Below are 24,879 nucleotides of genomic sequence, written 5' to 3'. Positions count from 1 at the left end.
ATTGTGAGGAATGAGAGAAGTGTGTACAAAATTTTGATCGGAAACAAGACGTTGGACCACTTGGCAGACCTAGTTATGCATGGGATGAGCATATTAAAACTCGGAGATATGGTGTGAAGGTATGGACTGGATTCATTTATTGGTCAATTATTGGGTCGGAATGCAGGCTTTCCGGGCACGGTAATGTTTCGATAATAGCAGAAATTTAACCATTTGAGTATCAACTTTTCAATAATCACATGCACCATATGTTTAGCTGGATTGTCAACGTGATTTCTAATCAGTACTTAAGTACTCCGTCATGATAAATTTTTCCTTGCGTATTTGATTAAGACTGCGAGGGAATGTTTCTTTCCTGTGGCCAGAATTGTTCGGGTGCCAGAAAACGTGTTTTGAAACACGTACACTCGCGCTGTGGAATGGGATTTTCCTTTGCCCACAGTGATTGCCGTAAAAATTAAACATAACAGTAAGCCTTTATGTTCCGTTAAAGGCGGAAAATGTCTTGCTTAGCTGAGCGACTATAAGCTTCTCAATGAAAGCTCTGCTTCATGGAGTTAGTTAATAAATCTTTCCAAAATGTGGACGTAACTAATCAGTTATCTTGAAGAAGGAATCGGGAGCAGATTAAATTCGAGAAAAGTTTGCTGTCATTCAATTAAAAAAGTCTTCCTCTCGCACGCTTACTCCGTAAGTCAATTTTTAAACGTCTGTGTCCCAACAGAATGAAGATTCTTCTGTTTCACACAAGAGACATTTTGACTCACTCGGTAACAGGACAAGACATGCTCTTTTCTTCTGACTCATTATGTCATATTGTCCGATCAGTTTGTAATTATTCCACTTGTTATCTGGGTCGCTTTATCGTAGTGTATCTGTTCCCGTTGTCCGCCTGTACACTTGTGATTAGTCTAGCCCGCCTCACACAATGACATCATAAGTTTCGTACCCAACCTGGCAGTCGTGCTAGACGTCTCGCCGGTTCTGCCTCGTTGCTTGTAGTAGATGAGTCACTTTGGTTGCTAATTAACTTATGTGGATAGAAAGATTTTTGAAACAAACTAATACATTTTCTGGGTGTTGGACTAGTCTGTTTCTGGTTGCAAAGATATTTCTGTCATTAATGTATTTTTTTAATAAAATACATGTTATTCAATTTATAACTATATAAATGTGCAACAGCAGTAATGTAACAGTCTTGACGGTCTTGAGAGTAATGAGATTACAGTGCCGCGAACTTTGCAATTGAATGATATTTATGTCTGATCGGTGTTCCCCCCTGATGTCTGCGCTTGGGGCTGATGCCCCCTTCGCCGTTCCCAAGTTCCGCCACTGTTCCGGAGCATGAGGCACGTGTCGGAGGTCATTCGCCCTTATTTCTGCTAAACATCCACCTGGCTATTAGAAATTTGATTAACAGCCAGTTGGATATTCTTACGTGAGTGAGTGAGAAGCGGCGAACTTTCTATATGGCCTAATATTGGGTTTCAATCCTTTACCTTGGTCGTGTTTTTGTTCGACAGTCCGCAAGCTGTAAGTCCGCTCTGGATAAATGGCTTTTAGCGAAATACAGTACTTATACTATTTTTCACCAGATATAATTGTGATTAAAATGGATAGTTTAGACCACGAGTGATTGTGATTTCACAAGGACAAACTTTTAATGTGGTCATTTAAGTGTTCCAAGTTTCTGTTACAAAACGCAACTTCTTCGTAGAGAACCTTGTTTGACTGTGGAAGAGCGTGTTATAAAAGTTACGAGCTGTATCGTGGAGAACTCTACAACAGGGTTGAATATTGCTTTAATAGGAGAAGGAATCCCACCCTCAAGTTCTCATTAGTACTGGTACTGTACCCATAAAAGTAAACTTCTGAAGAACAGGTTGCGGGAAGTGAATACGAGTTTGAAATGATTCGTGTGTTAATTTAAGAGGGTTTTATGCGAAATTAAAGCATCAGTAAACTCTTCGTCCTTCGTTACATAACAGCGTTGGAGAACAGGGTGCCAAGGAAAATATTTGGGCTAATAGGTGTGAAGGAACAGGAGGTTTGAGGCAGTTGCATGATGATTTTCGTACACATTACAAATAACATTGCAGAGAGTTATGGCGATTTCGCCATGTTTTCTACCATTAAACGTTTACTGTATCGAAAAAAGTATTAAAGTAAGAGTTTTGATTTTAAACTAGATGCATGCACTTTTTATACGATGAAACATTTAAAAATGATAAATCTGAGCTTTGGAAACAAGAGTGACTTGTACCAAGACGAAACAAAATTCAATTAATACCATGCGTGTTGATTTCCAGTACCAGATTTAGTCAGAATCCATATAGCAGTTTCGGAGATAACAGACGGACAGATTGAGAGACACGACCTTACTATAATTTGTTAATTTTATTTTATCCCAAGAGCACATAATAGTTTTGCATGTAATGACGTAGTTTGTCCTTAACACTCCTACGTTTTTGGTACAAGTTACTCGTTTCATTTTGTTTCTGCAGTATGATCATTATTTATTTATTTATTTAGTGTTCTGTCTGACGAAAGGTCCATATGAACAGGATCCTTCCATCCTTTTCTCGGACTGGGACCTGTTCATATACGTTCTTGGCAGATGATCCAGAAGTGGTTTGCCATTGCCTTCTTCTGTGTGTGAATGGAGTAATTGTTGGGATGCCACGGAGAAACCGGGGAAGCCCCCGTAGGAAATCTCCGTGTTGCCTAGACCACGGCCTTGCCCAACACAAGTTATAAATTCGGGCACCGCCGGGAATCGAACCCGAGACCCCAGGATTACAAGGCCAGCGTTCTAACCGCTAGACCAACCTTTATTTTTGTGCATTTTTTTATTGTCGTAAATTGCATTGGCGGATATAGGCCGCCTTAAGTAACCCAGCAAGTAAATGTTGTTGGGGTGAGAACTCGGTGGTTGGGCCCCGTAGTGCGCGTATGTGCCAGACTGTATTCGGAAGACACGAAGAGAAAACATCACGTGGGGAACGTTGGCATACATGGAAACATAATATTAATATGGCCGAGATTTGAGCCGGCTACCTACAAATGCGACGCAGACATTTTAGCCAAAACACCACGAAGCTCGGTCTGCTGTCATTTTTCACTTCGAATTCTCCACAAACCCAAAGCAAGACGGACTTTAAGAATTATACTAAAGCGAATTATGTGATACCCTTCCGTGGCGTGCCACAGTCGCCGTGCGAGGAATCGGGAATCAGAGCTTACAAGTGATGGAAGGAAACGAAATTGTTTGGTGATGCAGCAACCTTTTGTGCAAAACCCCGTGTGCCTCTGGCGTTGTACCTTGTAAGAGTGATTATACCTGAACAAAAACTAAATGGCCGTTAAAAGTGCGATTATGTTTGAAGGCGCCGGGAAGGAAAGGGGAAGAATTGCTTGATTTCAAGTGTAGAAAATGTAGACTGTGAAACAGAAGACAGACGACGTCGAGTAGGGTGACAGGCTTTTTTCCGGTGCGGTGTTCCTGCTACATCACGCATCTGTTCCTTATGCCAGCTACTGTTGGCAGGCTCAGTACACGCATAGGACTGTCGCAGCTTGCATGCTCAATACGTGCATGGTCTTATTTTTATTTCCTTTTTCACCCTTTATTTCTTTAATCACTCTTCGTGAATGCTAGCAAGCTTAATTTTGTTTCAGAACTAGGTCTGCTCGTTTCTTAAATATGAATTGAGAGTAACTTTAATAAGACGCAGATTACGTGGTGAAGGTATAAGAGCCTGAGAACTACAAACGTGGCCGGCAGCATTATAATCTAAATTGGATACGACGAGTGTAAGAAGAGTGGTTGCCAAAGATGATTTCCTCACACATTTGAAGTGGATAACGAGATATGTAAAGCGTAGAACTAGGCTATATGGACTGAGTAATTTGACTCATGGACTTTGGAACGGGATTTTAACCACCAAACCTTGTGCAGGAAGAAAAACAAGGATACAGGAACTTACGAGTGTTTTGATACCAGTACACGTAAGAATCAGTAGCCACTTTGCTGAAGGTTAGGCTAGCATTACATGTAAATATTTACATAATTTATATTTATATGTGCTTCTCTCCTCTTTCGCCAAGACTGTTTGTAGCCTACGCTGGATGCGCTAAAAAATATTTTCTCTTTAACCAGCTGTGTATTGTGAACGTTAAGAAGAGTATTTGTGCATCTCGGAATAAGCCAGCGTATTCTGTGGAATTCCGTTTTCCTTTCAGATTGACACAACAGATATTGGTAGAGCATTCACTGTAACTGTGTTGAATTTTCGTCTTCCTTCTTAGGTTGTCATGTCTGGGGAACTCCCGACGCCGAGTTCTTAAGCTGAGTGTCTGGGAAAGGGGTGTAGTACTCATTTCCTTCAAGCGAATAACGGTGTCTTGTCTTAAAATAGGAAAGACCCCTTACACATGCAACATCCATTCGAAATTCTTTACTGCAAGGAAGGAATTACAAACACTAAATTAACCCGAAATAACTCAGGAAATCTTTGGCGCAGTATCTTCATGAACAGTGAGTAGTTAATAGCTACTCAAGAAATCCTCTTATGTTATGCCCAACTAATATCTTTTATCTTCAGCGCTGTGCAGTACTAGTCCACAAGTTCATATCCACTCAATTTCCATAACAGTCACTTAATATTGCCCTCTCATCGCTCTATTACGGTGTTCAGCAAATGTTGTTTTTACATCATTTACAGTTTTCGGCTCCTCGCCGGATATTTCCCCCCTTCGCCTCTGCCCATTTTCTGGTAACTTCATTTTTCGTGGGTGCTTGTGTTGTTGGTGTTTGTGTATCCTCGGAGTCGAATCAAATTTCACAGTCATACAGGCTAAGGATAAACCGGATTTATAATAGTTTCTAAAAACTTTTTGCATTTCGCTTTTAATTCGTCACGTGTCTGCTTTTTGTCGTCGTTAAGTAATGAGTTGTTGTTACTTGACATTCTAAAAGGACATGTAATGAATTATTATACAACTTACTAGTCCATGTACTACGTAATATTTTAATTATATATTCCTGTTAGATGAGCATTGTTTTCTCATATACGTCCATCCGCAAGGAGCCGCCAGAATTACTGGACCGATTTGGATTAAACTTGGTATTGTAGACCTGCAGTAAATTTTATCAAGCATTGTGATTTGTAAGACTTGAGGTTCTCACAGCGGTGAGTATGAAGATATCCGTCTTCTGGGTTATCATCGCCCTGATGACGGAGGCAGTATGACCTCTGAAACGTTGGTAAACATCGACCAGACTACACAGCGCAACATCTCAGAAGACAGAAATCTTCATACTCATCGCCCTGATGACGGAGGCAGTATGACCTCTGAAACGTTGGTTAACATCGACCAGACTACACAGCGCAATAACCCAGAAGACAGAAATCTTCATACTCATCGCCCTGATGACGGAGGCAGTATGACCTCTGAAACGTTGGTAAACATCGACCAGACTACACAGCGCAATAACCCAGAAGACGGATATCTTCATTGTGATTTTGTTTATTTAAGGTTTATTTTAATGACCACATAAGGATATGAAAGATGTTTGCGTGTATCGTTTGAGTCCATTGGCAGATTTTTGTGAAACGATGTACAGCACTTTTATTGGGCCTGCTGAAATTTTCGTCCCCTTTAAATTCACTTTAAGTGCCGACATGACTTAAATACGTGAATACATTTTGGCTTGTGTCGAAGAAAATATAAATGTCATGTACTAGGCCATAAGAAGCATTGCCGAATCTCCTGCTGTTATGTTTGTTTCTAAAACTGATGTCGTCACCACATTAAAAGTAAGATTTACTTTATTGCTTGCATATGTGTAATGTTTTTGCATGATAAATGGAACTATTGTGGATGAGTATTTGACTTCACATATTCATTTCACACATAGGCAATCACGGCCACGTGTGTAGGCTATTTGATTAGGCCTATGTGAATATTTGTTTGAGTAGTTTTGGTAAATATTTAATAAAATCTGACTGTAGAAAAACGAGTGTAAATTTATGTGCATACACTTTTATACTGCTGATAGTCGTATTAATAACACGAATGGAAGGAAATATTTACTTATATTTGAAGTAGTCTGTACATGTTTCGGAGATGCGTCCTTTGCTGTTTTGATATTTTGTGTAAGGTTTGTCTAGTTTTTCTCTTTTGTGTTATACGTTGATCGAAAACTCATTTAACATCGTAGGTTTGATGGGTGCTTAAAACAGTCGGCGTTGGCAGGTCAGTGAACCGTCTGACTCCTATTCAGGAGGTAAAGGGTCCAAATACTAGTCAGATATCTTTATTTTTCATGCTTTTCCTAGGTTAGATTTCGGGGTAGCAAGCCACAGCAATTTCCTTCTGCGTCGTTCCTTAACCTCAGCAGAAGATACAGGAGCACATCATTCGTAATCATCTTTACATCTTGAGATTTCAGGTTCTTGCGTTGGTGTGTGTCGATGGCTGCCTACTCAGATGTTGCGCTGTCTGGTTTGAACGTCGATAAACTTCTTGCTGACTGACTACATGGCGCAACAACCCATAAGACAGTTGTGTTCATTCTTCTTATAACATCTACAGTTGAGACAGCGTTGTTAAATAAACCAGTGGTTTGTCGTCAAGTAATCGGCATTGCTTGAATATCACACGGGTGCTGAAAACTGTGTCAGATGATATGCCCTTGCAGTTGGGAAGGCAGAGGTATTGGCAATTGATCAGGAAATCAGTTTGTGCGTTGTGTGTGCTTTGGAAAACCGTAGGCCCACACCGACAAAGAAGGGAGGATTCGCCCGTCGCTTACATGTCATCGTTACGGAGATAATCCACAGCGGTCGGCAGATAGTCTTGTAGCCGAGATATTGATTCCCCTGACTGCGCTGGCTTCCAGAATTCTAGCAGCCACAGATGGGAGGGGGGGTGTAGGAGGAACGAAGGCTCTAGGTAACCTCGTTATACACGACGATATGTACAGAATACATACACTGGCTCGCTCTTTATCATTCTCTTTTCTCCTGTTCTTTTTTATTTCAGTCTTCGGCATCTTATTCTCTTTTCGTAAATTTATTTTATTCAAGTCTTCGATTAATCCAGTTCCCAGTTCGTTCTTTTCTTTTTGCCATTTACATTCCATGTATGAAATTGCTTTTACATTTGGATCCGGAGTAGTCGTTACTGTCTAACTGTAGCATATTAGAAATTTGATTTTTTGTAAGTCTTTGGAAGCAGTTTGTGTTTATTTTGAGGTAACTATCTCAAGCAAACGAAAATGTGCAGATATTAAGGTGATTCGTCCTTTGGGCATGTGGAATAAAGGTAGTTCATTGGTTTAGTTCAGGTTATGATACCACATGTAACGCCAGATGAACATTTTTTGTCTTCCGTCAATACAGATGTTAGCATCTAATACAGGGTATTTGCCGAGTGTTGTGAGAGCCTCACCGGTTTGTATGGCTGTCACATTACGCGGATTTGAATAGTGTTCATGTGACGATGTGTGCGGCACGATGTTTAGCCCAGTTTCACGAAGACAGTTTAATTAGTGTCTAAGGAATGAAAACCAGCACTAATTGACTGATATCATCGTATTGGTGCCCTTCGTTGAATGGGAGAAGGACGAATAGTGATTAGACGGGTAACTCATTTCGTCGAAACTGAGGAGGAGGAGGAGGAGGAGGAGGAGGTTTATGTGATGCCGTTCATCGGAAACAAGCGAAATAAATGTCTTCATGTGCGATATACACGCATTTGTTTCACTTCCTACGCGGTGCATTTTGAATACCAGGAATCGATCTTACTGTGGAACAGTTTATGACTAATTCTCCGAGAATCGTTTAATGTTTCTTAGAATCTGTGGATATTCGCAGAATTTCGTCATTGTCGGAACTGACTGTATTCCTGAAATTAGACACGTTTTAACCAGATTAAATTAAATTTTTCGTCATATTCTGAAAATCGTTCGGTTTCATGTGCGTTATGATTCCAGCGCAGAGTAATGATGTGAATTGGGTCGCAGTGCCTTCGGTTCACATTGCACGATCATTGTACTTTATGTGTGAAGATACTGTGAGGGATGTCTCTGGTGTTTAGAGCGGCCTCTGCGTACTTTACGCAACATTTCCAGAACGCTGGAATAATGCTCAAACGAATGCTGTCTCGTCCATCCAACTCTGAAACGCTCAGAACCAAAATCGGATACTCGAAACTGCAAATTTGAAAATATGATTTGTGTTCACTTTGATGGTTTCGTGTTATGATTCCTATTTTTAGGGTTGTTTTTGCTGTTCAGCGTTACTGATACGGCGTTGCCCTTTTCGGGTTACAAGGATCAAATCTGTTGTTTATGTCTGACGGCCCTGGCAGTATTTGTGTTGATAGAGCAGCTTCAGGATTTGGCTTTCAGTCATTCCTTTTAAACGTTGTGGTAATTTCTTTTGATGGTTGTTTAATATTACATTAACATCTGTTATTGCTAAGTACGCTTTCGTTACACTCAGCTCTTTAAATAGCTATATTCAGTCTTATATTTAACATCATTGTGTCTCTCATAACTTACACTGCAGCGTACAAAGTCAACATTTTTCACGTGTAAAAGTAGATTATGCAGAGTGGTGTTTTTTTAGGTCAGTTTTCTTGTTTGGCATGTAGATTTATTATACTTTACCTATATACGTAGATAAACAACTTTGATTATAAACGTCGTTCATAAGACATATTTAATGAAATATGAGGAAACATTACTGTTGTCTGCCTGAAGCATGGTTGTCTTTCTGACAGTGGGTTTGTAGCTGCAGTAAATGCGTATCGGGGGGCAGCAAGGTGTGTAAAATTACAAAAGAAGTGCTTGCAACATACTTAATTGGAGTTCTCCTTCCCACTCTTTTTTTTAAAAGTAAGAACCTGGGAAGACATCTGGTACGTTTTTAATTCCAAGGTTCGAGGACAATCACGGTTGGTGTCAATATCGCGCTTGGAGGCGAGGTTATCGGGAGCGTCTCTACTGCCATGCCGCCATATCTCTCGCTCTCTTGTGTTCATCGTCCGCGGAGTGTTTGAAAGTGATTGGTATAGACCTATTATTCTGCAAGGCTGTGAGGCGTAGTCGTTTGTGGAGATAAAATAACGCGAATAACAAGTAGGCTGTTTCAAAGCAAAGTGCTAAGGGAAAGATTCGAACCTAGGGGATGAAAACTGAATGGACAGTGAACAGAATGGGACCTGCTTCCTGAAAAAGAAAATTAGAGATTAATGTTTCTGACTAGTTACAGCGAAGTTAAAATCAAAGATACAGCGTGGATTTGAGATATTTTGTGCTAGGAAAAGCTAGAAGTGCACACAGAATTTTCACTTAGAAGATAAGGGTGAATGGGTGTGGCGTGGTAATATTAAACTGGATTTTCAGAAGTACGTTGTGAATATGTGACCCGTCTTAAACTAGTTGAGGGAGGGGTTGACTTTTGTGACGACAGTGATGAACCTTCGCGTTCCGTAAATAAGGGATTTTTCAGTCATCTGAATAAATATCGAATTCTCAAATAAGACTTGATCGTCGTCATGGATTTCTGTGTTTGTAGTTAAAATATGAGATAAGCGTAATGTTGCTCATTACATTTTATGTGCAGGAAGATTATCCAACCGACCATCTTATCACGATTCTGCTACATATGCATACAGTCTTTCGTAGACTAGATGAAGCAATCGGATCAACATATGTTAATTGTAGGCTGTTATTGTACACTGTAAAATTTCGAAATGTCTTCGTCACACAATAATTAATAAGTAGGCCTGCTCCGTCTTACGGTGCAAAACTCATGTTGTCCGTGTACTTACGACAGAATGAAGGAGGCCTAGGCCTGCAGCTTCTTTAGGTACTCACGGATTTCGGAATGTGTCGTCTTTCGAAGTGTTAAGAGTAATAATATGTTGAGAACGTTTTAAGTGGAGAATCTTTTGTCAAGAGCACTCATTATATCGGAGTACTGTCAGACCTTTTAAGCACCGCGGTAATTATATACACCACGTGCTTTAACGCTCATTAACTCTACATTTTGCCCGCAGAGTGCGTTTATAGGTTTATGAAGATCTCAGAATAAACAGTGGCTGTTTTCCTAAACATAATTAAGTAGACGCTCCTTGAAATAGATACGTGTTATGATTTCTTTGAAGTAGGAACTGAATTTTGAAGTAGTGTTTCGATGATCTTCATATTTCAGTAGCTACATCTCATTTTGAGAGCACTGTGTCCGGAATTCGAACTAGATAACTTAAGATAAGTCAGACTCTTTACGGCGGGAAACCCTGAAGAGGAGAAGAGACCACTTAGAAGTCAGGCAGAGATGTGAGGATAATATTAAAATGTATCTTGGGGGAAACAGGGTGGGAGGTTGTGGATTAATCTGATCAGGATAGTGGCCGATGGCGGGCTCTTGTGAACGCGTTAATCAGCCTTTGTGTTCCATAAAAGGCAAGGAATTTCGTGGCTAGCGGAGCGTTCTGTCAGCTTGTGCTGGACAACTCTTCGCAATGGAGTTACGTAGAAGTTGCGCTTATGCGAGTTTATGTAAACATTATGTCAGGCATTCACCACCTATTGTTACGATCCAACCTGAGCATAGTATATTTTGTCCAGGGGCCATGTCATTGCTCAGTTTGATGTTAATTTAATTGTATGTGTTCGAGTGTGATAGCTGGAAAAGCGTAAAGTGGGTCACGGTTTCCAGTAAACAGCTCATGGCTTGCGGCAATACCAGGTGCATTTGCAAGGTCTTATTCATGAAGTACGATTCATAAGACCTTCATTCCAAGTGACAGAATATCAGACTCATTTTCCAGACAGTTCTTGTTCTCAGTTCTTTAGCACTGGATATTGTTTAAGGTGTCATCCAAAAGATCGTAATTATCGAAAATAATGGAATGGGTAAAATATAAGATTTGGAAGAGAATATAACAAACAACGGTTTGGTAAAAGAACCTGTGACCTTCAAGACCAATGCCTGTCTTTGAACACGTTCCTGAACTAATTCCTTCCGCTTGTCGTCCTCACGTTGTTTCTCTGTGATGAATCTTCCTATTTCCTCCACGGACACTTTTCTCAGAGGAGTCGGCATCAAAGTTGGACAGATATTTAAATAGTTTAAGGCAGTTTTATGTCATAGTAGGTGCTTATTAGAGATGTTCTTGTCAGAATAGTTAATATCGCGTTCTAGATCATGGGTTATCGTAGTTGCTTATTTCATAGTTTAACGTTACGATGACATGAACTCCTGATTAGTGCCCAGGTTCTGTTACGTAGTTTATGAACATTTAACACACTTGGAAGACACAAACGATTCACGTGGAACTATAAGTGAAGAACAAAGTGGAAACGGAACACCTTGGGGTTCATTAACATTTTAAATTTATTATAGTGCTATATTTGTTTTCTCCCAGTAGGAAGGACATGATCTCTCAGACATTACATGCAGACATGCAACAGACGTTGCTGGATACTGCTGCAGTTTATGCCATTAGGCGAAATTCAAGCATGACCGAACATGCTGACTAATAGGGCGTCCATCAATGTGTCTCAGTCTCTCTCTTTCTCACTGGTTGGGAGGGGGGGAGGGGCATTGGAAAGTTGTTTCTTCGCCTTTTAGAAACGCGGCGTAACTGTATGAAGGATTTTTATCGTTCGGAACCCTGTTATCGATGTGCACATATTTGTCTGTCCGTCCCCGATTCAGCTACAAACATATTATACATACTAATCGACACCAACAGGGCAGGGCCACCCATAGGGGGATTCTGAGCATTGGTCAAATTAACCTATATAGGGAGATTTACATTTTATACAGGTGATAAATGGCCAACTTCAGGGGTAACAGCGGAAAGGTTTGTTTTTATGTATTCTGAGATGGTTAAGTTTTTCCCCAGTGTTAATTACTATTTTTTTTTAAAAACGTTAATATGAGTATGGATTATATTCAAACGTTAAATTTTACAATCTGGAACCATAATGAAACCAGAAGTAACGTTACCGAATAATAAATAATTTGTATATTTAAAACGCGAAATATAACAAACATTTATTTTAATTTATGATTCTGTTATATAGGGTAGAATGAGCCCGTTATTAATAGATCAGCAGCACACCTGTTTGAGTAGCTCATTTTGTTGGCTTAGAAGAGGCAACTTTATTATCAGCCACGACTTTTGGTTGCTTCGTTGACAACAGTATTATGTATTCTTATTATGGAGTAAAGCGGCGAACACGGCTTCACAAAGCTCGAGGTAGTTAAGACATTAAAATTAGCAATGACGGGATTCAGGTAGTTGGACGAGGGGACATTTCAATTCAGTGTGAATTAGCTTAGGAATGGAATTCAAGAAATAAATTTATGATTTGTTTCTGCTTTCAGAGTAGAGACGGCATCTGCTTATTTCGTCGGTATAGACAGACAGCTACTGCCTGCCCTTTTTGTGTGTGTTAATCGCAACGTTTGCCAAATCGTTAGATAATTGTCAACATTCTGCGCAGATTATTCCCGAAAGTCAAAGTCGTGCATTGAACCCCAGCCGCGGAAACCTAAGGACAAGACAATCCAGAAGACAGACATCGTCATTATGATCATTTATTAGGCGCGTTCTGTGCACGATGGGGGAATGATTAACTTGGCTACGTTTTGATCGATTAGCCTATGCACGTGAGGACTAAACAACCGGTTCCTGGTTGGTCCCTGACGTGTAAACATAACCTCACATGTCGCATACCTGGTAGATATGCTTTCATTGCGGTATGCTATAAGGATGTGATTGATTACCTTAATAAATATTTGTATATCAGATCACGAGTTTATGGCGGCAGTAGACCTGAAATTTTCGTGTGGTACGTCTTATGACGAAATCATATGCTCGTGGTGTAAGAAAGAACATGATTTTGTGTAAAACTGTAGCATTGTTCACATCATCTATCATGTTTTGCCACACACTTCGCCACCATTCAGATGGGTCTGTTGGAAAGCGTTAGTTTGTGGATTCACACTGGGCTGCCATATGTAAATTCACATCCACAAAGAAGTAAAAAAGTAGACCGTTTCCCCGAAGTGTTTAAATGTATTAATGTACGTGAAGGGGCGTGTTTAGAAGGCCCGAGAGCTTTGTAATGAGCGAGAGCTTCTTTAACTCGGGACACAAGATACTGAAGTCTGGAGAAAATTCCACAGTGAGACGTTTCGTAATTTTTACTCGTCGCCAAATGTTATTAGCAGCTATAGATGGTTGAGGCGTGCATTCTGAAGATATCAAAGAAAGAGTCTACTTGGATGACCTGGGCTTAGATGGAGGTGCATCTTTAATTTGGTCGAAGGTGTGGACTTGGCTCACGATATGATCCAGTGGCAGTCTGTTCTGTATTCAGCTTTCATAAATGGCGCTGGATTTCGTAACTGAACTTCTTAAGGACTCTATTCCATGAAGTTGGGTTGTTTGTGTGGCTGGTGTACTACCCGGTTTCAAGTGCGTTGGGCTGCTTTCCTCGGGACGTCACTTCTCTTCCGTCATTCACACGCCGTCGATTTTAACCTCCGCAACTGCCCCTGTGAGTAAGGACGTAAGGAAGGGAAAATATACAATAAACGACTCTCTCGACACGCCTGTTTGAGCTTTGCCTTTGGTGGGTTTCGACATCAGAAATCTATTATGGAGCCAGAAGTGTGGAAGTCTACAACACGCCGGTTTCGTGCCTTATTTTACATTTCTTGAATTGCAACGAAACCTTCTATATAAATTAATATTTTATTTGCGTTTGGTTTAAGTATGTTCCTTGTACAAAATGCTCCTGACTGTACCAAAGATCAGGGCAGTGGCGGTAATATTTTTATTAAAACTATAGCCTATTTGTTGTGTTAAATATCTTGGAGAAGCATGCTGTGAGGATGGCAGGCTTTGTTATTACGGTGGTAGACATTCTGGTTTTGTACCACATTCTTAACTTTCTAGTCGTGTTTCATGCCATATATCAGGCGACTAGACGCTGGCTTCTCACCGTGAAGACCTGGGTTCTCTTTTGGGTTGTTCAGATGAGATTCGCTGGTGGACGAAGTGTGTGAAATCAATACTGAAGAAACGTAAATTAAAAGGGGACCAGCTATAGAACTGTAGGAATAGAAATTGAAAGTTTACGGTCGTCTTTGTATCTCTGGTCAAACGCAGATCACAAAAGCAGTGTCGTAAAACATACATGGAGTGACTTGAAGGTACTCTGGTCGTTGTGTGACGTACAGTGAAAAATGTGTAGGTTATGCCAGGCTGATCGCATATTAGACCCCACTACTGATGAATTTAAAAAGTTCAGTTTGTTCATTTATCAAGAGAAAATTTGGATTCGTGATCCCAATAGATGTCAGGTGGGTCTGTACTTTGTAGTAGTTGTAGGACTTGATGTTGTCGTGGGAATGATGGTATGAAGATGTGAAAGTGCTCAGATACAGATTACTCTTTTAACAGGTAGAATAATATGTCCTAAGTTTCGAATTTATTTGAATAATGGACAAGGAAAATCATTTGTATAGAGTGAGACAGTTATAATTTATTCGGATTTTTTCCCCTCGGTTGTGTTGCTGATCCGTGTGAAAGCAAGGTTACTATGGAAGCTGCGCGGACCTTCTCGAAACCTTCAGTGTGGAAGCTTGGTGTCGCATTTGTTCGTAAATCACTAGAATGTCTATCTCAAAATCTTGTGTACGAAAGAAATCTGTGGCGCTTCAAGCTTTCATTCCTTCTGTTTTATAAATCAATTTAAGCTTGCGTCTTTGCTCTGTGTTTGCAGTAAATTTCGAATAATTGACGAAGTTGAAAGTCATAATATTCGATATTATTCAACCTAAGTCAGCGTGGTACAACTGGCGGCCCGCGAATAGTTGGTACAGACCAGTATATTTTATTTCCTCTAAAGGATTTGAAAAACTGATTGTGATTCTCATCTCGTCTTTGCTTTACGCACAAGTGTCACATGTCGGTACGCTTTATCTCCAAGCGCAAATTGTACTCCTACCTGTCTAATTATGTGGTTGTCTTTGCTGCAGGTGGTCCCCTCAGCTGCTGACAAAGTGACCCGACAGATACAGAGCAAGTTGGGCGACTATAACGCGGTGCAGCACATTCTAGAAGATGATTCCAAGCGCTTGATTGGGATTGATGGTGTCCCTGCCAGCCCGGCACCTGCCGGTAGCCACACGTTCTTTCCGGCAGCTGCCGCTGCACGACTACAGCAAATTCCGGAATTCAAGAAGCCATCCACTCATCAACATGGCAGTACTGGGAACAGTGGGAGGGGAAATAATCATTATCATCCCCATAGCGCTCCTCGAGGTGGATTTGTGAAGCCTGCAGATGGGAAACCACCCCACGGAGGTCGGGGTGGGTATCCTGGGCAACCTGTGAAGCATGGTGGAGGCAGCAATGATCACCGGTCCAACGGTGGCATTGTGCCGCCGAAGGGGCCACCTCAAGGCGGTGGAAGTGGAGGCGGCGGCAATTGTAGCAACAGCAGGATGCAACAAGTTGCGAGGACTCTTCCGAGACTAAATGTTAACCAGGTTAGTTTGTATTATGAACAGCCGATTTTAAAGCTCTTTGTTTGACATCCAACTGCAACTATAACAAACATGCAAATTATCCTGATTTAGGCCCTTCGTTGTTTTCCTGTCGGGGAATTACTTTGAAGTAGACCATGGCCACTTCATTCCATATCAGTTCGAATTTACATTTTATGGTTGTGCACCTTGGTTAACGCTGTATGCACACTGTCATTTCTGCAGTACATTTAAAGTAAATAGGTAAATGCACACACGCCTTTGATAAGGAAAAGTGATGTGAACTGGTGAAGTAAGTGACCTCTGAGCAAGTGCACGTAAGTGGGTCACGTGCTTCTGGTGGTAAGGACATTCATTTCAGCTTGTCATAAGGAAGTTTCTGTGCAAATCACTCCTCTATGTGATGGCAGAGGGCACGGAATGAAATTTGCGCGTTACATTAATTTAACGCATTTAGTCACGTGGAAAATTTCTGTGTAGCTTTTCCGTGTTAAGCAAATGTAGTTAGAAATTTCTTATGTGATGTGGCATTTGTTCTCATTTAATTTATAGTTTGTAAATGGCACTCAGATTTGTCTCAGTAATTTCTCTCTTTTTACTGATCGTTCCAGTCACGGACTTTGCATTTTCTATTTTTCTACACACATATTTTCAATACCATTTCACAGATAATTTTCTTTCTGAAAAATGAAGTTAACGCACTCCTGCATCTTGGTTGTGCAGGGAACACTATAAAACTAATATTCCTAAAGAAACTAAGCAGTACCATTTAGCGCTTCTGTGCAAATTTATCTTAAAACATTTTCGCCGAAGCGTCTGCTAATTAGTGCTTTTTCTTACAAAATCTTTTGGAGTATTTGTCATAGGCATACCCTCAGATGGTATACCAAGCAGGCTGGTGTAGCAGTAATCCTCTAGACCAGTGGTATTCAACCTTTTTTGTTCGCGTACCCCCAGATATAATTTCTCTTCGACTTTGTACCCCCAAAGTTGCTGGTGTGTAATTGAAGTTACACATAGTTTATAATCTACATCTAAAATAAATTAAATAAATTGCATTACTGATTATTCAGTGTTATCATAAAATAATTTTTTTTTTTAAATTTCACGTACCCCCTAAGATGTCTTCGCGTACCCCAGGTTGAATACCACTGCTCTAGACTTGTGTTAAAGAGGTACCAGATTCAAATCTTGGTGGAATAAGTGGCTAGCTCGACAGCTTTTCTCAGTCTCAAGGAGATGATGAATGCTGGAATCGTATGGTATGTCACATTAGGTCAGAACAACGTCTATCCGTAATTCTACCTCCTTAGCATTTATGAACATCTTCTCAACTCATTTAACACACTATGACTTGCATTTGAAACAGCATTTTAAATAGGTTTACCCTAGGAATCAGTCATTATTCAGCACAGTGAAATGTATTATTACGGCTTAGACACACTCAAAGTGTCAGTATAATGACAGCCGGTCACGTGAAAATGGGAGTGGAGCCAACTCCCAGTGGACAGTGTCCAAAAGCTTTTCTATAGCAAAGTTTACAAAAAGTTTTATGTCTGTGTGTCCCGTGTGCCCCTGTGAGGTGACGAATAAACATAGAGGGAGTGAATATTCCAAAAATTCTGTGTTTGACCCTCACCACGGTGGTCTAGCGCTTAGAACGCTGGGCTTGTAATACTGGGGTCCCGGGTTCGATTCCCGGCGGTGCTCAGGCAAGGCCGTGGTCAAGGCATCACGGTGTTTTCCTCCTGGGTTTCCCCGGTTTCTCCGTGGCATCCCAACAATTACTCCACTTTCATCATCATTTCGCAAAAAGGGGGTCACAGCAGGAGCGTTAAATGTCGCGGTCCCGATCGAACCCATGTACTGATGGGTCGTGAATCCTGCTAACCACCAATGCCCACCATGCTGAATGGTGCGTACTGGATACGGAAAAAAAAACCATTGGTATTTATGGTGAAAATAAAACAAAATGGATCTGTCAGAGTCATAATAATTAATTATCAAAATATTCAGCTCTTGCTCATACCAGACGTATAAATGCTGAGGAAATTTCGAATGGGAATGTGAACTGGATTGAATTGTCTTGCTTTTAGCAGAGTTAAACCTCAGATTCTGTTATCAAAGAACTGAGTTTGGAGTAATGGTGATTTGCCTTCTGTGTTACAGCCACCAGTTGCAGGACAAAGGGAGTCATCACAGCTCGGGAGTGCAAGTCAAACTGAAGTTGATGTCATCCTAAAGGTGAGAATAGCTTGCAGGCTCTTAACGTTTTGTCGTCTTTATTGATGCAGCCACGTTAACCACACATTTAGTCTATGTTCATGTTGGCCAGTTGGCATATCAACCCGACTGGAACAGGGCCCTTCCGTGTGTTTCATCAAGCCACACTTTTCTGCACAAACAAGCCCCTCGAAGACCTTGTAACCTGTCAATTCTGAAGCCACGAAGTGTGTCCAGTTCAGCCGAGAGCGGAAAGGTATAGTCCAGTGGAGTACACATATTTTCAAACTAGATTTTTTGTCATTTTACACACTTATTTGGTTTTGATATTGACTTAATTATAGATATAAATATATTTAAGATTTGAGGTTTTCACGGCGGCGAGTATGAAGATTTCTGTCTTCTGGGTTGTTGCGCTGTGTAGTCTGGTCGATGTTAACAAACGTTTCATCGCCCTGATGACGGAGGCAGTATGACCTCTGAAACGTTGGTTAACATCGACCAGACTACACAGCGCAAGAACCCAGAAGACAGAAATCTTCATACTCACCGCTGTGAAAACCTCAAATCTCACGGGCATTTTTGTGTACTCCACTCGATTATTCCCGTAGACCTGAACTGGCATGTGACAGTGTTTTAGAATGTATCTGAATAGTTGTTATTATAGATCTTGGAGAAGCAAAATCATTCTTTTCGCTTAAGAAGATTCTTATTTTATAAAATCGCATAAATAATGAAGAATGGAGAGAGAGAGAGAGAGAGAGAGAGCGAGAGAAAATGGGTAGTGTAATTTTCATGTTTGAGGTGCGGAGGTTAAAAAGAAAGCGTCTTGCTTTGAAAGTACATGAAGTTTGTACATTCTTTGTAGCGTACTAGTTTTGTATGCTAGACCGTACCTGATGAGCTTGTTTCTTTTAACAGGAAATGACAGAGGTGATGGACATGACCCCTATCACTGGTATAGCGACTCCAAGAAAAGAGACCGAGAGCAAGTTCACGTTCAACTCTCTTCTTAAGGTAAGCCTCAACCTGTTTGTCAGCTGACGTCAAAGTAAAAAGAGTGCTAAAGGCAGAACATTTTATATTTATTATAAAGAGCACACACAAAACTGTAGACTGATTTATGCTCTAAAAAGCTTCATTTTGCAATATGATTTCACTATACCAACACTTATCACACGACTACACTAAAATTTTACTCCAGACCATAACACCACGGCGTCAACACACGACAATGAAACGTGGCGAAGGTGAGAGATAAAACAGCAACACATGAGCACTGACAACAAAAGTAAAGCTTTAAAATTTTGTTGCGCTGTTATTATTTTGCTGCTTCCTGCCTGCTTTTCAAAATCAACATATTAAATCATATTTATGTTAGGAAAGTGCAGCAGCTTAAGTGAGCGAAGTAGTGTACAATAAACGCGATGACAACGTGTGACAGTTGAAATGGTGTTGTAGAAGTGACCTTAGTGAAATTCTACAAAAGTGGTCCCCAACGCGGTGCCCGCGGGCGCCAAGGCTTTTTTTGGCTGCCCGCGTCGTTACGGAAAGAGGTTATACTGAACAATGAAGGCCGTTCAACCATGACATCATAAAATCAAAGCGCAGATCTCGACTTACTGACGCCCATCTTGACGATTGTTTGCGAGCAGCAACATCATCCTACACTCTCAAATTTGAAAATCTGGCCGATGAAATGCAGCGCCAAACATCACACTAACTTCCCACTTGAGTAATAATAATTGTATTTATAGAAGTACCTATATTTGATTGCACGGTTTCTTGCATCATTAAACGTCGTGTTTGTTTTGTGTATTATTCGGTGTCCATATCTTATTTGTCCAGAGAAAAGAAAATTTGGCTTTGTTAATTGGTTGGTGCCCGCCACGATCTCATAAACTCTCAAATGTGCCCATAGGCACAGAAAGGTTGGGGACCACTGCTCCAGACCATGCAGTATTTAATTCCTTATGATAGAACACTATTTGGGGTCTGCAGTGGTCGCATGGGTCTTGTGCTGCTCAGTCGCTGGGACCGTGGGTTCGAATCCCACTGAAGTCATGGATGTTTGTCCGCATTTTTCTGTGTTATGCTGTCCTGTGTACAGGTAGAGGCCTTGCACTTCCTCAGGTTGTAGTTTGCATGGATGACCTCTAGGTATGGAGGGTAGCTGTTGTAGACATCTGACAAGGGGTGGTCCTCCATGTTTGGGTTGGGAAGCCCTTTACAACCTCTCTGTATGACCAACACTCAAACAAACAAAGTAACAATGTATTTTAATCTCATTACAGAGTGGCAGAATATATTTTCAAGTTTATAGTCCAGTCGGTGCTGAACTTTTCAAAGGCCTTGCATTGTAATGCTTATACAGTAAAACCTCTCTAAGTTGGACACTTGGGGTTCCACGAAAATGTGTCCAACCTACAGAGGTGTCCAAGATAGAGGGAAAAATCAGATTGTGGTCTAATGAAAATATAATCTATTTACTTAAATACACAAACTGCTGTAGGCTTACTTGAATTAGGAATTAATGAAAATAGTATTGATAATAATCTTTTGAAGCCCACTCCCATGCATTACACATTACACCCCAGCCTCAGTAACATTTTATAAAGTTAATTCCACTAATTTTCGCTTCCCCATCGCAAAAAGAAAAATTCCATTTCTGTTAACACAGTCTGAACTCAAATGCAAGCACAGTACTGACGGAATTAAAACTGTGTCTTCTGCAATACTGTAGTCCGGTTAATGGTGCAGCAAAGGAATAGTTAAACGCTTGCAATGCATTCCAATGATGGGTTCAATGTCCATAAGATAATCCTCCAGAGAGGAGTAATTCATCAGTCAGAAATTCAAAATAACAAAATATGTAACTGGAAAAGTTTCCCTGAAAAGCATCGAAGTTAAGTGCGTGAACCTGTCCGACTTACAACAAAAGGGGGTGTCCAAGATACAGGGTATTGTGGACATGTAAAAGTATAGGATATTCGCCGGTTCCAATTAAAAGTGTCCAATATAAAGGGGTGTCCAACTTGAGGGTAATTTTAAACGAGACCTGGTTTTATCGTCGTACCTATACGTATGCGCATGGAAAAGGGGGCAGTGATCATTGTTGTACAATTTTACAAATGGGGAACAAATTCTGGACATTTTCAGTATAAATTATCGTCTTATCCTCTTCTTGTCTCTTGTTATCCTTCTACCCTACTTTTGTCCCTCTTGTTTTTGTTCATCACACTTCTTCCTCTCCCATCACTACTATAGCATTTCTAGTGACAGACTTCATGGTGAAGTAAGTGACTGGTTATGTGTCGATAGCGGGATTTCAGATCCAGAAGGGGAAACTGTCCTATCATCTCTGGGGACCGCATGGCTTCCTATCCCTGGGTGTGAAGGAGTCGAGAGTGAAAATAACGATTTTCCCCATATACAGACAGTCTGATTTATGTAAGGGTTCAGTTCTGCAAACTTTTATGCATGTTGAATTTTATATAGGTCAGAAATTGCCTTAAGTTTCCATCTGATAGATTTATTTGTAATTCTAGTCTGTTAAAAAAAAGATTGATGAATAGAGTAAAGAATTTTATTTAAGAAATCACTTACACTTTTATTTTTGGAAATTTCTACATAAAGTAGGATTTACGTTAGTCAAGGCTTGCATAAAATGTAAATCCTTGGTATAGTACGTCAATGTTACGTACACCTTCGTGGCATATTACTTATTCTTAGGGGGAGCTTGCTGAGATCTGTGCGTTAATTACCTTGATTGCATTGTGAAACATTTGTGGATACATGCAGAAGATTCTTCAATTCACAAATTAAACCCATCTAGTCTTGTAGAACCCACAGCTGGATGGATGTCCAGATTATGCAAATAATTCTTCTTCTTCTATGGCTCTCCAGCTCTCTGGTCCATATTCGGTCCATGGCCTCCTCAGTTCTCCTCTCCTGTTAGGTCCGTCTGTCCGAGGCTTTGATCGAGGTTTCGAACCGTCTTCCTTTTTACAGTGCAAGGTTGTTAGCCTTGCAACCAACCCCCAACCTGGAGGAAAAGGGTACCTGTCTGACCTCTCCCCCTCGACCAATCTGGCTAGGGAGGCCCTACCAGTAGCTATGCTACCACCAGCATAGCTCTTGGGATCACTGAGGTACTCAAACCCCACCACCACGACAAGGCGCAGGCACTATTAAGTGGGGATGCGAGTAATTAAAACCCTTAAATAACATCTACATGCAGTCCGAGAAGTGATTTCTATGAACTGTTGTTAGAGCTAAATTGTGTTAACATCGGCAACGTAGACATACTTTGACCTCTGAAGTTAAGTGACACGTAGAACAGCCATCGTATGATGGGAGATGCAGAGAGCGAGGATGTTGCAGTCGGACACCCTGTTTACAGGCACAAGGAATTTCTGCGATTGGGAAAAGTGAATGCTGTCTGTCGTCAGCAATGAATCGTGGAGAAAACATACGACACTTAATTCAGAATAGTTTTTATGACGTTGTATTGTCATGAAGATGATTCTTTTTGGAAGGCATTGCTGATTGAAGTTCTCCAAAGCTGGATGGTTCCATCATCAGGTGGCAGGGACTGCGGGGAATTTTCACATGAATAATTTGGGCCCCATTGAGAGGGACTAGCTCTGCCCCAAGGGGTCCATCTGAATAGGGGACTCCTCTTCCCACTACCTGGTGGTGGAAAATCCAATTTCCAGAATGTCAGATATGGAAAAAAATTGTGATGGACAATGGACCAAAAGTGATCACATTTCACTCATGTTCATGGAAAGAACACATAATTACAGCGAGTTTTACAAAATTTGCTAATCGTGCGAGGCATGACAAAATATTTCTATGAATAAGGGGTGTAATTTTTGTGTGAAACGTTCTTTTTTTGCCTGTTAAACAATACATTTTCATTTAAATTAAGATACGGACCAGTTACAGGCTCTTAAACCTAACAGTTTGATAAAAGGCAGGGAATTTCTTGGTTGAGTGACTATCAGTTTTTCAAGAAATTGCTCTGCCCCATGGAGTTAATTAATGATTTTAAAGGAAACGAGTGTTTTAGTTTGAAAACTGATAAATACCATAAAATACGCGCAGACATAAATGGTGAGTTACTCAAACATGAGAGATGGCGTTAAATTGTTATCCCTGTGCTTTGAAAGACTGAAGACGGAAATCGGTGGGAAAGGCAGACACGGCGTTCTCTAGAGGCGTAACCCCTGTCACTTATACGTGTATAGTATGCTCAGAAATTAGTCCACCAGGTGCAGTGCGTCTCTTTGATGCTATGTTATCACAGTGGAGTGGTTGTAGTGGGAAATGCAAGGTGGTTATGTTGGCTCGTACTCTGGCGTAGCCGGACTTTCCTTGATATCGAACATTCTCGGGAGTTTGTTGCACTTTGTGACTGCCGTGCTAGTATGTGTAGCTTGCACCGTACGGTAGGCGGTCTCTCGCTCCAGGGAAATCAATGCCAAGTAGACGAGGCAGAGAGAGATAGAGAGAGAGAAAGAAAGAAAGAGAATATTAAGCCGGCATTTAGTTACCAAATTTGAAGTGACAAAAAGGGGAACTCCCGCGCATTAACGAAGTATTGCATGTTGCAGTTGGTGCTCCTTCCTTTGTTTTACGAAGTGCTTTTACAATTTTCGTTTTGTACAAGTAATTGTTGAAAGACTTTCTACGGCATTCTCGTAATGTTCTGAATGATAATAATTTGAATTGTAATTTCTTCTGTGTGTATATTCATACCCGTAATTTTAAACCAGGCAAATGCAAACTGAAAACTTAACATCACTGGTTTTGCGTGCTTGAAATGCAGTTGGTTCGTGGAGACGCCGTAACTACTCGGTTACGTAACACAGAATTTTAAGGTTCATAATCATAACCTTAGTAAATTTCAGTAATTTTGTGTGAGTACTTTCTGATTGTTCAGAGATACTGCTCAATGTAGTCTCGTTGAAGTTGTTCAACGTTTTAGAGGTTCTGTGCTGCCTCCATCATCAGGGCTGTATCTCATAAGGCTGTCTGACATCTTCATACTCGCCACCGTGAGAACATGATTTCGTAATTTCTGTTCGGTAGGCTTACAGAATAAAACACTTTCGTCGCACATCGTAAGCGTGCGATTTTGTTGGGGAAGTTGGTGTTTACTACAGCAGAGCACGTTTTTCATTCATGTTACGTGCGGAATTTTTTTTATTCGATTTATATTACGATTATAACATATTGAAATGTTACGTACTTTGGAACTTTTTGAAAATTGACACTTTCCTTGACAATGTTGCACCTCATAATTTTAACATATGCGCAGAGTACGAAGTAGATTAAAGCTTCGGTTTACACTGTAAGCTGACCTCAGTGTGTTACTCGACGCAATGTGATCCTATTTGTGTTAGCTATGACAGTGATAAAGTAAATTGATATACAGTAGATTCCGGTTAATTGGGTCATCGGTTAATCGGGGCAGCCCTTTATTTGGGACAGATCTTAGAGAAAAAAACCTTTTTTAACTCTTTTACGTGTAACATCGCATAATTGGGGCAGCGGCTTAATTGGGCCAGAGTGTTCTAGTCCCGATGTGCCCCAATTAACCGGAATCCACTGTAGTTCGATATCTCCTCGTCCTTTTACGCTTAATAAAGCTACTGTACGACCAGTACCACCGACATGAGTGACCTACGCGCGTGTCCACATGGCACAAACTGCATTTTTTCCCACAAAACTTTCACATTATGTTTTCATTAGATTGTTCTAGTTGATAATTTCACTAAGGTCGTTGAGTTTGTTTCTTTAGTAACAGTGAAAATCCATTTGGTTTCTTTACGAAAAATATGAAGTGAAAAATAAAGTATCTTTTCTTTGTCCGTGTGAAGCATCTCGGTTTTTTAAAAAAAACTGGTCAGTGATCTTCATTAAAATTTATCTCGCAAATTGTTATCTTGAGTGACCTACATCACTTTATCATTGTATGAAAATATTTGTGCCACTCTTTTAGTACCCAGTCTACTTTATTTAATTAAATTGGTTCTGCTTAATCGACGCTAAGATCTGTGGAGCG

General features: G+C 40.6%; 1 protein-coding gene across 6 annotated transcripts in view; it reads left to right on the top strand.

Moving 5' to 3' along the window:
* The window catches only part of lilli (AF4/FMR2 family member lilliputian), a 179,281-nt gene that overhangs the window by 105,342 nt on the left and 49,060 nt on the right, over positions 1 to 24,879 (top strand). For all 6 annotated transcript variants that reach the window (XM_022063304.2, XM_022063303.2, XM_087353948.1 and 3 more), the window contains 3 exons: positions 15,075 to 15,587; positions 17,754 to 17,828; positions 18,729 to 18,824. In XM_022063304.2, the coding sequence (XP_021918996.1) occupies positions 15,075 to 15,587; positions 17,754 to 17,828; positions 18,729 to 18,824 (684 nt within the window). The remainder of the gene's footprint in view (positions 1 to 15,074; positions 15,588 to 17,753; positions 17,829 to 18,728; positions 18,825 to 24,879) is intronic.

Source organism: Zootermopsis nevadensis, unplaced genomic scaffold (genome assembly GCF_977971745.1).
Source record: "Zootermopsis nevadensis isolate Lab colony 2312 unplaced genomic scaffold, Znev_1.0 Znev_ptg000022l, whole genome shotgun sequence".
Lineage (NCBI taxonomy): Eukaryota > Metazoa > Arthropoda > Insecta > Blattodea > Termopsidae > Zootermopsis > Zootermopsis nevadensis.
Note: the sequence above shows the minus strand (reverse complement) of the source record. Positions and strands in the feature narration are given on the sequence as shown.